Consider the following 13,507-nt stretch of genomic DNA (forward strand, 5'->3'; position numbering starts at 1 on the left):
CAAGGCAAACTCTGAGACACTTGAGACCAGGAGAATCAATTCCAGCTGCACTCTGTAATTAGGAAAACCCTGCTCTGTAGCCGGATGTCCAGCTGCCGTGCCAAGGAGCATATCATTTGGCTCAGCAAACAGTATTTGGGGAGAAACAAGTAAAAAGGGTGGAGATGCAATGGGATGAAGTTCCCATGCCCGCTCCCCTCCTCCAAGGTGGGCTGCAGTGGGAAGGGAAGCTCTGCAGTGGCTCAGACGGTCCTCGGCGTTTTGGCTCAGGTGGTGATAAGTTTCTAATGGGCATGGAAAGCCCCCGAAATGCCATTTCTTCCATGCTTGCACACCAGGGAAATACTGCACTCAGTATTTTCTCGTGGAACGAGGGTTGCAGCACACGGTGATTCGTCAGCACGGAGGATACACGCGGATACTGTCGGATTCGTGTGTCTCATCTAGACCACTGCACTCCCCAAAGCCTCTTCCTTTCAGCCGCAGAGATTTAAGCACTTTCCGTAAGCTATTTTTGTTTGTTCTACTGACGTGAGTTAATAAATGTGAAGCTTCCAAAAATATATTTAATATCAGGAAAATTACCGGAGGTTTTGCTTCCACTGTCACTTAATCTACCTCATCAAACTAGCTTAAATGACTTGCCAAGCTTTAGTATTTTCTAACAATAGGATTCCTGTAGCAATACGAGTGTGTCATTTCCCCGGATATGGCACAAACTGTGGTGCAAACCTCCACATTGAATGATTTAGCAAAGGACATAAATATTTCTTGTTCTTCTTCTTCCCACCTCATTTTTCCTATCTCTGCTGCTGCAGAAACAGCTACTTTCTTAAAGTTAAATAAGTAAGAATGAGCTGCTCTCTGTTCCAAAGAGCTCCGTGAGAAATGGGAAGCCTCTCCGCGGGTAGTCGCAGGCGGGCACTTTGATAACAATAGCTTACATGCTATATATAATTTACCGTGTGGACTTCAACAACATGTACTTGCTTGACCCTGTAGCATTCAGTCTTTCTCTTGTGCTTAAAATACATTTGAATGAAATTCATGAAAGACCATCTGGCCCAACCTGCCTTTCTGGTTTCACTTGATGTGCAACCAGCCTCCCGGGGTTCCCTGCACACGTGCCTTGGCTATCCCAAGTGAGTGGTGGCCTCTTCTTGCCACATGGATGTGTACGAGATAACTGGGGCTTTCCTGCTCTTGGGGGAAAACACTGATAACTTAATTCTTTAATGACGTGCGCTTAGTTCGTCAAACCTCTGGGTTTTCTGAGGTCTTTTCTTCACTCCCAACAAATTCTTTATGGTCTTCCATAAGCTGTCACCTATTTATTCATTTTGAGAAGTGAGTCAGGGTGTGGAGCGGCTTTCCATCATGAAGGTATTCACAGGTAATCCCCCAGTGTCCTGACACTCTGAAAATAGCCTTTCCATGAAAATCACTCAGTTGTTGCCCCTATCCAACAGTGTGTGGACACAGGTGCATTTTGACCCTCCTTGAAGGATCAGCACCTTCTTTTCACTATTGAGCAGAGCAAGTCAAGGAGCAGACCGCAGGGCCAAGGACTTCTTGAGTATGTTTTGTGCTAGCAACTACTATGACCCTCCACTTTCCCTACATTCTGGTTCCTTTTTGCCCCTTTTTTTCCTGAAGTTTATGTGTCCAGCTGTTTTCTCTGTCACTTGGGACTCTCTGTGGCTCAATGATAAGAGCTAGTTATGAGTATGTAACATGGTACTGGCACCTTTTAAAGTTGCAGCAGCAAAGTCCATGGCAGTAAAAAAGAAACATGGGAGGATCCCATGTTGGGAGTTGGTTTGTATTCCTGTATTAATAAAATGTTATATGTAAGCTGAAACGTTAGTTAATAAAATATTATCAACTTCTGTGGCCAACCGAGACAAGTTCTTACCAGTGGCGTGACTTGTTGCTCTAAAGCAACAGCCAGCAGTGCCAGGAGATTGCACTGCACACAGAGAATTTTTTGAAATTAATTTCAGATGCTTGTTACAGAATAGGAAGTAATGTAATTTCTGGCAGAGCTACTGGCAGCCCATGTATCGATGAACTGTTGCACAATGCCAGACTCCATGTTGTATGGAAATTAATTCTTTGTAAAAAGCAGCAGCAAAACCAACACTCGAAGAAAACAACATCTAGTCAGAGATCGATATGATGATGTCATGGTTGTTACTGAAACAGAAATGTTATGATATCACGGTGTTTGCAAACATGATTTCAAATTCATTTAGTTCTTTGGCTTTGAAGGGCACTGGCTCCTAATGAAATCAGCCTCGTGGCACCCGACCCTGCTACGTTCTCCCATGCACCCTCGGGCTCTGAGGGTGCAGGAAAGTGGATTAGCTGGAGCTCGTGTCCCCCGTCTGCCCCTAAAGCCATGGGGATCAATAGCAGGGACACTCGAGCACCCAGGATCAGAGCCAGGTGCCCTGTGAGCCTGTCTAAAACCAGCACTCTGCAAGGGGGGAAACACAATCCCGTGGGTCTCATGGCAATCAGATCATTCACAGCAGCTCCTTCCCCAGCGCTTGCACTCCCTTTAAACCCCCCTTTTACAACTCACCTCCTCTGGGACGCTGGAAATACCGTGTTCTCTCTGGGTTTCTCCCCAGCGCTGAAGCGAAAGCAATGGGGCGCTGGCAGCCGACGGATGCTCTCGGGCCCGCAGAGGGAGGATGCTGTGGGGAGAGACTCCAGCTCCGCAAAGGTAAAAGAAACAAAAAACATTTGCAGAGCGGTCAGCAGAGCGCAGGCAGGTCGGACAAAGCAGCGCCGTGTGCTGAGCTCTGCCTTTGTGCTTGGTTTTGGTTAGTTAGATTCTAGGTTCTGCTGCTTAGGCAGCAGAAATGCCAAGTAAAAGGATGGCTAAAATATTGCCATCCTTTAGCTCTGTTGGTGAGGAAAAAAAGGGATGTTTTCTTGATGGAGGAGAAAAAGGGTTTTTAAAAATATCCCAGGAGACTAAATAGAGTGGTTTCCCAGATATTGGTATGCTATCTCAGATGTTCTCAAGGTAAAGTCTGAGGTTTTCAGTTCACCAAAATTCCTTTGTGTAAGTACATATTTTCTCACAATGGGCAGTGAAGCTTGAAAAACACCCAAAAGCACAGCATCAGCTGGTCAAACCTTAAAGCTCTACGTCTTCATCAAGGGTCGGGAGGAGGGAGCAACTTAGATAAAAATCAAAAACAAATTATTCTTCAAAATATTAGTGTTTTTTGAAGCTAATCAGAAGCAATTTCTGCATGCCTTTGGACTCTTGCAGGCGCTTTCCATCTGTGTAGCACTTAAAAAATAAATGTCATATGAACTACTGGAGGACATGAGATGCATGCACAAAAAGTATTTCCAAGGACCACCTTCTTCCATGCCTTGTAAAAAATCTCAGGGAAAGAGCGAGTTTTGGAAGCTGTGCAAAGGTCTTAAATCTGTGGGTGGAAGTAAATACCGTGCAAAAAATATGAGGCAAATGTTGTTACAGACCATGGAAGAAACAGAGAAGGAGAAAATGCTTTCCCTGGGGCTGTGAAATTATTGAATTGTCAAAACCGCAGGCAGCTGGTTTAAAGAACTGATAAAATTTACCTGGCATTTCACCCCGCTAATAAACCCTCCATCTCCCTCCTCGTGTTTGGGGGGTCCCTGCTGAGGGGCTCCTAGGGAGAGGTGCAGGGAGAGCCCCAGGACTGAGATGTGCAAGCAGAAAGGGAAGACCCAGACCAGCACCAAAGAGAAGAGCAACCAACCTGCTTCTAGCAACGGTGGCAGCCCAGTAACTAACAAAAATAGTGGTCATTAACAGGAAAAAAATGCTCCTGTCACTTGTCACTGGGTCTTGCTCTGTTGTCTGGCTTGGATAACACACCGTGGAATATTAATTTTTACAGCTCTGTAGAACTATTGTGCTGAGCATAAATCAGGAGGGCAGATGAAGCCCGTGTCCACCATATCAACGTGAAGGAGGAGCTCCAACAGACCTTCTCCATGGTGCTATCCTCACCAGCAAGGTGACAATTTAGAGGGCTTTTTCCCTATGAGTACCAGAAGACCCAAGGACATGGGCTGCAGCAACCTAATCCACTAATTTTCAGCAGCAAAGAGATTAGGTCGGATGCTTTATTACATTCGACTGATGTAACCATCATCTGGACAGGTGACGTCCAGCAAGAGGGAAATCAGGAATTAAAACTGTGCCCAGAGCCCCGCTGGGAACCAGGATCACTGCTATGGGAGGGACCGTGGAGAAGGTTCTTCCATGCTTGTCACCGATGATCATGTGCAGAAGCAGTGACCTCCATGCCCTCTGCAGCACATGATGGCATATCTGTACTCACCAGCTACTGATCTGTGATACATTTCCATGCATTTAAAATGCTGGCAGTTTGGAGCCTGAAAGTGCTGCCTGCCTTTGACATGTCCGCTTTTAAGCAAAGGCAACAGCCACAAATCTCCACTGCAGCAATGGCTTAAATGCTGACAATTATAACATGCAAATTTATAAGGTTTTTTAACATTTTAGCTTTGGAGTGACCAAATTTTTGCAGCGCTTGCCCAGGCAGTTCAAAGCTGATTATTAATAATGTATGTTTCCAGATGACAAAAGAGCTAGCATGAGTAGAAAGCTAACAAGAAGCCATCAACAAAACTGTCCAGTGTGATAGATGGCAAATGAGAAATAGTTACATATATCATGAGAAAGTATGTTGATAATTTCCATCTTTTCATTTACAGGAATCTCTGGCATCACAAAATGCAAACCTGGCTTCATCCAGGGTCATCTCACAGATGACTGATAAGTCCAAAGGAAATGGGTCTGCTTTGCCAGCGGGCATGGGTGCTGATCCGACCCAGCAGCCTGCGGCTGATCCCGCTCCAGTCAACGTTCACAGCACGTCCATGTGGCTTCCCAGCCTGTCGGGAACTCGAGCATCTTTGGATGCTCATCCAGATTCTCATCCGGATTCTCGTGTCACGGAGGAAGACCAGTGCCCAAAGCAACCAAGAGGGTTCGCCTCTATAACCGTTACTGCTCGGCGAGTTGGTGGCCCTGTGGCCAGCAAGGCCGGACCTGTTCCCCGCAGAACTCCTCTTCCAAGCCAAGGGTCTCCTGCAAACCTCAGCACCACCAGCTTGAAGGTTTCTGAACTGTGCTCAGGGTTACGCGATGAATCTCAAGACCGGCTCTTAGATGCTGCCAACGAGGAGACCAGCGTGGTCCTTCGAGGCAGCGGTCGGAGAGAGGCAGCAGTGCTGTCGTTCACCTCGTGCGTTCACCTCCAGCTTTCCCAGCAGTGTCCAAATACTATCTATTACCTAGACAAGTCTCTCCATGTGTGCATTCACCAACCTCAAATTAAACACCAAAAAGTTCATAGATCAGAGCTATCCTTCCGTATAAATTGCAGTTCGTCCAGATTAACAGCAGATGGAGTAGATGGCATAGCTAATGGAGAGCCATTAGAGGAGACACTGAAGTCAAAGCTCCTAGGAGAAAACAAGACTCCACTTAGAGCAAGCTGGAGCGCAGACCTAATACAAAATAATGTAATTAAAAAACAGACAACAGACGAGGGCTATTTGGGTACTAAACACCCTTCAAAAAGTGCCTGTCCCCCTCAACTCCCAGCAGTTGTGGATATGCCCAAAGGACCTAATAACGTAATGGTAATAAAGAAAGAAGATAATAAACAGCCTGGCAGCAACCGCACGACGCTTTCTATCCGGCTCCCTCGCCCAAGTTACGAGGCAGGTAAGTGATTAACGTGCGGCAAGGCAGGGGTTTGCACTGGAACAGACTCACCAGGGTGGTTTTACGTGAGCAGATAATAATAATAATCGGCACTTCTGCAAATACACGATGAGTCACAGCACAAACCAGACATCTTAAGTTCCAGGACTCCTATGAATATGTTTGGCAGGCTGGTGATGCATGCATCAAGAGAGGATGGAGGAAAATTCTGCTTGACTTTTCAGCTGAAATCTTCTATTTTTAAGCATTTAAAACTCTAAGTTAAATATTTGTTCCCAGAAATAAGCAGCATCTGAAAACTGGGCCTTTCTTCTTCCAAAGGGCTGAATTTCAAAGTCTGAGATTAGGAAGGAAATGGCTGGACTGAACTCAGTTTTGTGCTTGTTTTTATGATTAAATATGACTTTGTTTCCAGCTTTAATTTAGGAGGCCAAAGTAATAAGCCCAGACCTTTATATCCAATGGCTGCAGGTAAATGTTTCACAGCTCTTTAGCACATTTATTCCAAATATCTCCAAGCATTTTGCAAACATAAAATTGTCTTTACAGCATTGCTGTAGGGAAAGGGCAAGGCACGGCAGGGACTGTCGCTGCCACCGCAGTTCTACACTGCGCTCCAATACCGGCGGCTCCGTTTATTGACTCCACGGGAAGGCAACGGGTATGGTGGGAATGTCAATGAGGGAGCCTGGCCCAAGGCACTGAGGTTGGAGCTCGCTCCCTGTGTATCCTGGGGTCGGGGTTACAATTAATTGCAATTGCATGGTGCTTATAGAGCTTTTTGAGGGGGGTTAATGATCTAGTATACAAACCATAAGCTTCATTCGTGGGATTTGCTAATGCAACTGAAAGGGAAAGGCCAGGCAGTGGTGAGCAGGAGACCAGGACCAGCGGTGAAGAAGGTTAAAGAGATGGAAAGTGGTGAGGGGTGATGAGGGCTGGAGAGGGGGTTTTCCCTGACCCCAGCAAATTAAACCTTTGGCCTTTGCTGTAGAGATGCCTAATTTGCAATAGTAACATCCTTCTGAAGCTTTAGTGCCATTTGAGGGTTTGTTCAAGGCAATTTAAAGTCTCTCTGTGACATACTACCAAAAGTAGGATTAAAATAATATTGTGATTTTCCTGGGCTGCAAAATACCATGATAGCCATGAAAAAAACATTTTTACTAGTAGTAACTAGAAAGAGAAATAGGAGGTTGTTCATAGCTCCCCAGCTTTGCTAAAAAGAGGAAATAGGTGACGTAACCAGCTGATAAATTCCTTTTTTTCAAAGATTACTTCCACCATTTGTACACCCAAGAATGAAGGTGTAAATACATGGGGGAAGTGCTACCTTTGCAGCAGCTTCCACCATTTGTGCATACAAGAATACGGAGGGCAACACATATACTTTTCTTGGTCATTGGATCCCCTTTGCAGTGTAGGAGCAGGTGTTTATCGGTGTGAGACCCGCATGCCCAATGCTGCGAGGCAGTGGCCTTCCTCCCTAGCGTGAGCAAGACAAGGAGCTCTCCAAGAGTTGCCATCAAATGGGACAAGCGATAAGGAACCTGGTCAAGGGAAGGAGGCATCTGCAGTGCTCCCTGACATGAGAGGCCATGGGGATGATTTTAAACCTTGGAGAAGATGAGCCCTTGAGTTCTCTTTAGTTGCCTGAAGTGTTGAATTGAGAGATGGAAGTGATCTGGTGTCAAGGATCCCAGTTAGGAGTCAGCAGGTCCAGCTCCTAAAGTCCTAGAACCTCTTATATGGCTTTCGTCTGAACTCACCTTAAATATCTGCAAAAATTACGCTGCAACAGGATCCTGGCCAAAACAGTAGTAAATTGGCCATTTAAGGCCATTTAAGGCTAGACTTTGCTCTACGAAATCTCTAAAAATGCCTTCTGGGCTGTGCCATCTGTCTTATTAGGACCCAGAGGGGAACGAGCACCCAAATAGTTGGCTGCCTTTTGGGATCCAGGGGCCAGCTGAGTCATGAGCTTCTTGGGATGTTCTTTATCGAGGTTTTGTGGGTCCTTACTAATGTAATGATGGCTACAGATACAGTATTAGTAATACTACAGATATAGTATTACTAACATTTTTTTCATGTGCAAATCCAGATATTCAAAGTTTGGCTTTTCATGGCCCTGGATAACCTAATCAAAGGCCAGGCTTTTGCCAGGTTGGACCAGATGATCCCCAGAGGTATAATTTCCTTGGAGTGCCACTTAGAGGCATATTTTTAGGCATTTTTAGGAAATGTAAACCTCGGACAATGCTCATGAGTGTTACTTATACTTAGAAATCTCGAAGTGTAAGTCCCAATTTGTGTTTGAAACCACATTTCACGCTCCATCGTGACAAAGTGGAGCTGTAACTTTGCGATTTCATCTCTGAGGACTGCACTTTGCCCGGGCTGTGTTGCTTTGGATGATTCTGCCGTGCTCCCCAGCTGCAGCAGCTTCATGGTGAGATCCTTGCAACAGAGATGGGATAAATGTGCAGCATCCAGACTTCGCCCCTAACTCTTGATAAGTTTTCAGGGCTTGCTAGTGTTGCTTTTAAGTGAATGCTGCAATGCCCCTTCCCTTTTGCTGTTTATAAATAAAAGGTAAGTGAAAAATGAAATGATTAGTCTTGGTTGTAGTGAAGACAGGAGCATCTTTTAATCTCTGTTTCTCACCTACCTTTCACAGAGAATACATTCCACACAAATACCTAGTATTCCATTTATCTACTAGAACATATTCTCAATGTTTGATCATCTTAAACTGCAGCTATGTTGCAAGCTGAAACAACCTCAGCCAGCATGTCGGGTATTATAAAATCCACACTTTAATCTTCCTGTTGTTCTAGTGCCTAAAACCAGGGCACGGAGTTATTAGGGAAGGGCAGTTGGGGTGGAGAGAACTGTAAATGCTGCTGGGATGGCTGGCTCCGGTGGATGTATGCGGGAAAACCTGGAGGATCCTGAGGGAAGCTGGAGGAAATCAGAACAGGGCAAGTCTGGGAATTAAGCTACTACATCAAATACTCTCGAAATAGGGAAAACAATGAGAGAGGAAACAAGGTGGTGGTGTAGTTGGTAACATGTTTTCCCAAAGAGAATGGCTGGTGGCATGAAAGCCACCACGCTTTTATTTAATTAAAGCAATGTAAGAGAGGGTATAGGGAAAGCTGAAATTGGGCCTGGTCTTTTGGGGTGTTGAATTACAGACTTGAGGATTGATCCTTGATTATATCAGAGGATTATATTGGTTTCCTACTTAAAAAAGAGCCTCGTTAACAAGTCCTGAAGCCATCAGCATTTTATTATTTTTTGCTAAAGGGGAAATAACTAGCTTCTGATTTATTTTGAGACAGTATTTTAAAATATTTTTGAAGGGATGTGTGCAGGTCTATATATTAACTTATAATCAAAATATTTGATATTTGTAATGGTATTAAGTATTTTTAAATTCACCATTCACCAGAATGCTTAGTGTTATGGGATTTTGATATGCTGTGATCTGCAATAACAAATAATGTTTTAATTTTAAATATACATTGAATACCTTCATATTTGAGAGAATATATCAAGAAAATACTTTTAGGTTACCTTTAAACTAATATACCTCTAAACTAATATACTTTAATATACTTTAATCAGGATGAGTCAATGTTGACAGTCTGCAAACTGAAATCTGAATAATATTGTGTTTATGTTATTAAATATCATTTTAAACTTGTGATGAATGAATATAGGCATATCTGGTGTTCTCACTTCATCTCCTGTTTATGGGAAAGTCAACACACAATAACCCAGCATACAAGATTAGTTGAAAAATATATATATTCTCCAGCAAGATATAATTAGATGAAAGCTGTTTGTTACAATATGGAATTTTAGTACAGAAACTTGAGTAGCTCCAGCTGATGCTAATTAAGTCTCTAGCCCGAGAATGTGCATAGCAGTAGTGATGGTGAAGACAGGAAAAATGTGAAATATGGCACAGAAGATTTCACTTTAGTATGCACCTGCTAGACATGAGGAGCCAGACCTTCTGCGGATGTAAAGCAGCAAAAATACCTGCCTTCAGAGAAGCTACCCTGATTTACATCACCAAGGCTGGCCAGGGATGGTAATAACTTGGTATTATGGAAATAGCAGCTGGTGCTGACTTGTTAAGAACAAAGGACCACATGCTAAAAAGCCTATTAAATGGAGCTCCTTTGATGTTTCCATTCATCTGGTATAAATTTAAAACGGAGGCTTGACAGTTTTCTTTAGTCTAAACATTTTGTGTCATAGGGTCTATGTCACATTGCAGCGTGGCTTTTATGCACTGCATGAGATGCGATGAAACTGAGCACGGGGTCCTCCAAAACACCCCAAATTGGGTGATGAGCTGGGAGTACCAGTGCATCCCAACACGGCTCCCTGCTCACGAGATGGGCCCACCTGCACGACGAACAGCAGCTGCCCCAGCCTCATCTCTGAGCTTCTTCTTTATGGTGGGCAATGAGTTTTATATTAAAGACTGCAAAAACCAGAGCAGCTGAGCCTGCTGTAAGTCGGGCGTTGGGTGCTTCAACAGAAGCTCTTTAGATGTTTGGGCGACCCTGGCTAGAAATTGGCTCTTAATACAGTTAAGAACATGGGTACAATGCAAGATTTTTGTTTCCACTTCCTTCCCATAATTTCCAAAGAAAGCGTGCGATTTCTCCAGAGATTAAGCTGATAAATTAGCTTTTTTCCCCCCCCACCCCACATCAACCATTGTCTGTTGAGGACCTAAACTAAATGGAGTTTCCCTGTTTTGGCACGTGAAAGTTAAGGGCTTCATTCACCAGGGATCTCCATCCTATTCTAGGTGAGACAAAATAAAAATCACTTCTATCTTGATCTGCCACATTTTGTAAAAATGTGAGACAACTCAGAGTGAGGTTTTAGAGGAATCACCATGGTCACTCCTCACTATTTTTTGGGCAAATAGTAAAAGACTGAATAATAAAATCATGAAGAGAATGAATAAAAGAAAGAGGCAATGTAGGCTGAGTGGCTGCACAGCACTGTTAGAGTAAAAGGCCCAATTCAGCCCAATTCTTGGGTACACTTGTTATAAACTGGGGGCAACTATCCACAGTCAGTATGGCTGTGATAAATTATGAGAATAGCTGAATAATTCACAATTTCTGACATGTTCCAAATACCAAGTGGTCACTGAATTTCTTACCCTGTAAATCCCAGGTGCCACTTAAATGTTCTGAATCAGCCTGAATATTTTTGTAAGAGTCACACTGCATCACGTTACATCTTGACCCAGTACCATAGCGCATGGCAGCTTCTCGCATAACGTCCCCGAAATGCAGACACAGGGGTCTAACTCTGAGATGTTACAAAGAATTCTCATAAGTACAGTAGCAAATTTCAAGATATTTTCCATTACCATTTCTATGAATTTTCTTAACAATGTTAACAGAGATCCTGTCAGTCCAAGGACCATTGTCTGGGGGTGTTTAGTTGGTATAACACTTTGGTACAGCGTGGCCAGAAAGGCATGCCAAGAAAAGAAAAATGATGATTTGAGGTGTGAGGCTAAAATCTTGGATTCATCATCTTGAATGAGAAGATAATCATCAGGTGCTTGCTCAAACTCCAAATTAGGAAAGTTTAAATGAAAAGGGACTATTCTCTCCTGTATCCTGCCCCAGCAGATAGGAAGCAAAGCGGAAGAGTGGCAGCAAAATGCACAAGAGCTATTGCACCCCAGCTGGGCATAGGGAGCTCACTGGTGCAAGCAGGCAAATCAAACACCGTGGGTGGATTATTTCCTGACCACTAAAATATTCTGCAGCAATAATACACTCTTATGATTCAAAGTGTAAGACGATCTCCTGCAGGTGCCAAGCAGAAACGTTTCCTTTCTGCTGGTGTAGTCATTTTGGATTACACTCTTGTTCCACCAAAGCTCTCAGCGCGCTGTAGGAATCGATGCGTCACATCCTGCCCCAAACAGCGTGTTGCTATGTGTTAGCTACATATTTAAAGTGATGTTCCCTTGCTTAATGCCAAAAGAGAAAATTGATTAATTATTTGGAAAGCATTTGGAGAAAATAAATCGAAAGTCACCACAGAGATGCTTCTTATTACATGCTGTTGATTAGCTGCATTATGGAATTGTTTGCTGTGAAACCAAGTGCTGGACTGCACTAGCCTCTTGCAAAAGTCATTATGTGAGTGAGCTGTTTCTTGACATTAAGAGCTCTTCCTCCTTTGGACTGATTATAGGTTTGAAACCTGATCGTCCTTAGGTGCGCTCGATAAGCTTTCTCTCTTAAATGATTACAAGTTTCTGCAGTCCAGTTTTAGCTTTTGCAAAAAGAAAGCATTTCCTTCTGAGAAATGTGTCCACAGCTGTCAATGCCATCCTAAAAACAGCTAGCTAGAGAGAAAGCCTAGAAAACCGTGTTTTTTTTTTTTTTTTTTCGCTAGTGATAATGCTTTTTAATATAGGTTTTCAGTTCAAGGTAATATTGATATAGCTGAGAAAATTAAACCTTATCCTTGCCAGACGGGGCTGTTTGAGGAAGCACGCGCAGCGCTGCAATGACACGTTCAGCAGGAGCAGACAGGGCTGATTCTCCCCCGACTTACACTCACAAACTTGCCCCAAATTTGAATGGTGTCAATTCTGTGGCTGGAGCTGGAGATGGGACCCAGCCCTGACCTTCTTTTGAATGGTAAATCCAAATCCTTGGCAAACACTATGTTGTGATTAGGGAGGCAAAGTTAAAGCATTCCATGAATGATGGTGCTATGCAGTGCCCGTATCACTCTGGGCCAACAAGTCTCCCAATGAACATCTAAAGGCAGTTTGAGACATAGGTCTCAGAGCTGGATGGTGGAAATTCTGGAATAAATGTCTAGATTTTGTGATGCTTCTGCTGCTTATCGACCCATTACATGCCGTATCCTTTCCTTGGCAGTGATTGGAACAACGAATGGCCCTTCCTACCTTCCGTGCCGCTACAAACACTGAAACAACTAATGTTATTGTTGCAGTTCTTTATGTTTTCCTTATTCATTAACATCATTAACAGGCTGTTGAGATAATGCACGCTGTTTACTCGGCTAGATCATGCTTGATTCCCAACAGGATATGAGTCATCCCCATGAAGCTCCAGCCTGGTTCTCTTTGCATGGTGGAAAACCACGTGCCTGCTGATGGCATGTGCGGAGCTGGTAGCAGTCCCTGATGTTTAAAGAACATTACTTGTTGCTCCTCTCACTGGTGCCTATGGGAGATGTTTCCTTCTCCCATCATCTCGCATCCAAGGAGCTCGGTGGCTGTGGCAGTAGTCATCTGTTGCAATGTTCTTTGCCCCGTTGCAGAGACTTGCTTTGTCGTAAATCATCAAAAATCTGCAATCAAATGCTAGGAAGAGCTTTATATACAAATAGGAAAAGCTGCTTTATGCTACTGTAAAGTGAAAAGAAAAAAAAATACGTAGCAGCTATGGAAAAGCCTACATTTGCCTGAATTGATGCTGCTTCAAGAAAAGGCAAGTTTAACCTGTTGTAACACAAGGTCGCTTCCTGTTAGTGAAACCCCCTAAAGGGAGAGGGAGAAAAATGTAAAAAGATACTTTGCAGTAAAACAATATACTCATTTTACTCAGAGATCAAGGTTTCTCTTTTATTTTTTTTTTTTAAAAAGCTTTTGAAAACCAATCCTTGGTTTTACATTATTAACTCCTCCAATGTCAT

At 43.5% G+C, this 13,507-nt stretch overlaps 1 protein-coding gene across 1 annotated transcript in view; it reads left to right on the plus strand.

Moving 5' to 3' along the window:
• Positions 1 to 13,507, plus strand: part of CUNH10orf90 (chromosome unknown C10orf90 homolog) — a 48,963-nt gene that overhangs the window by 22,122 nt on the left and 13,334 nt on the right. The window contains exons 2-3 of the mRNA XM_088520010.1: positions 2,637 to 2,731; positions 4,756 to 5,773. Of these exons, the coding sequence (XP_088376136.1) occupies positions 2,637 to 2,731; positions 4,756 to 5,773 (1,113 nt within the window). The remainder of the gene's footprint in view (positions 1 to 2,636; positions 2,732 to 4,755; positions 5,774 to 13,507) is intronic.

The sequence above is a fragment of the Tinamus guttatus genome, unplaced genomic scaffold (assembly GCF_059628265.1).
Source record: "Tinamus guttatus ecotype Peru unplaced genomic scaffold, ASM5962826v1 Tinamus_guttatus_pri_ptg000079l, whole genome shotgun sequence".
Lineage (NCBI taxonomy): Eukaryota > Metazoa > Chordata > Aves > Tinamiformes > Tinamidae > Tinamus > Tinamus guttatus.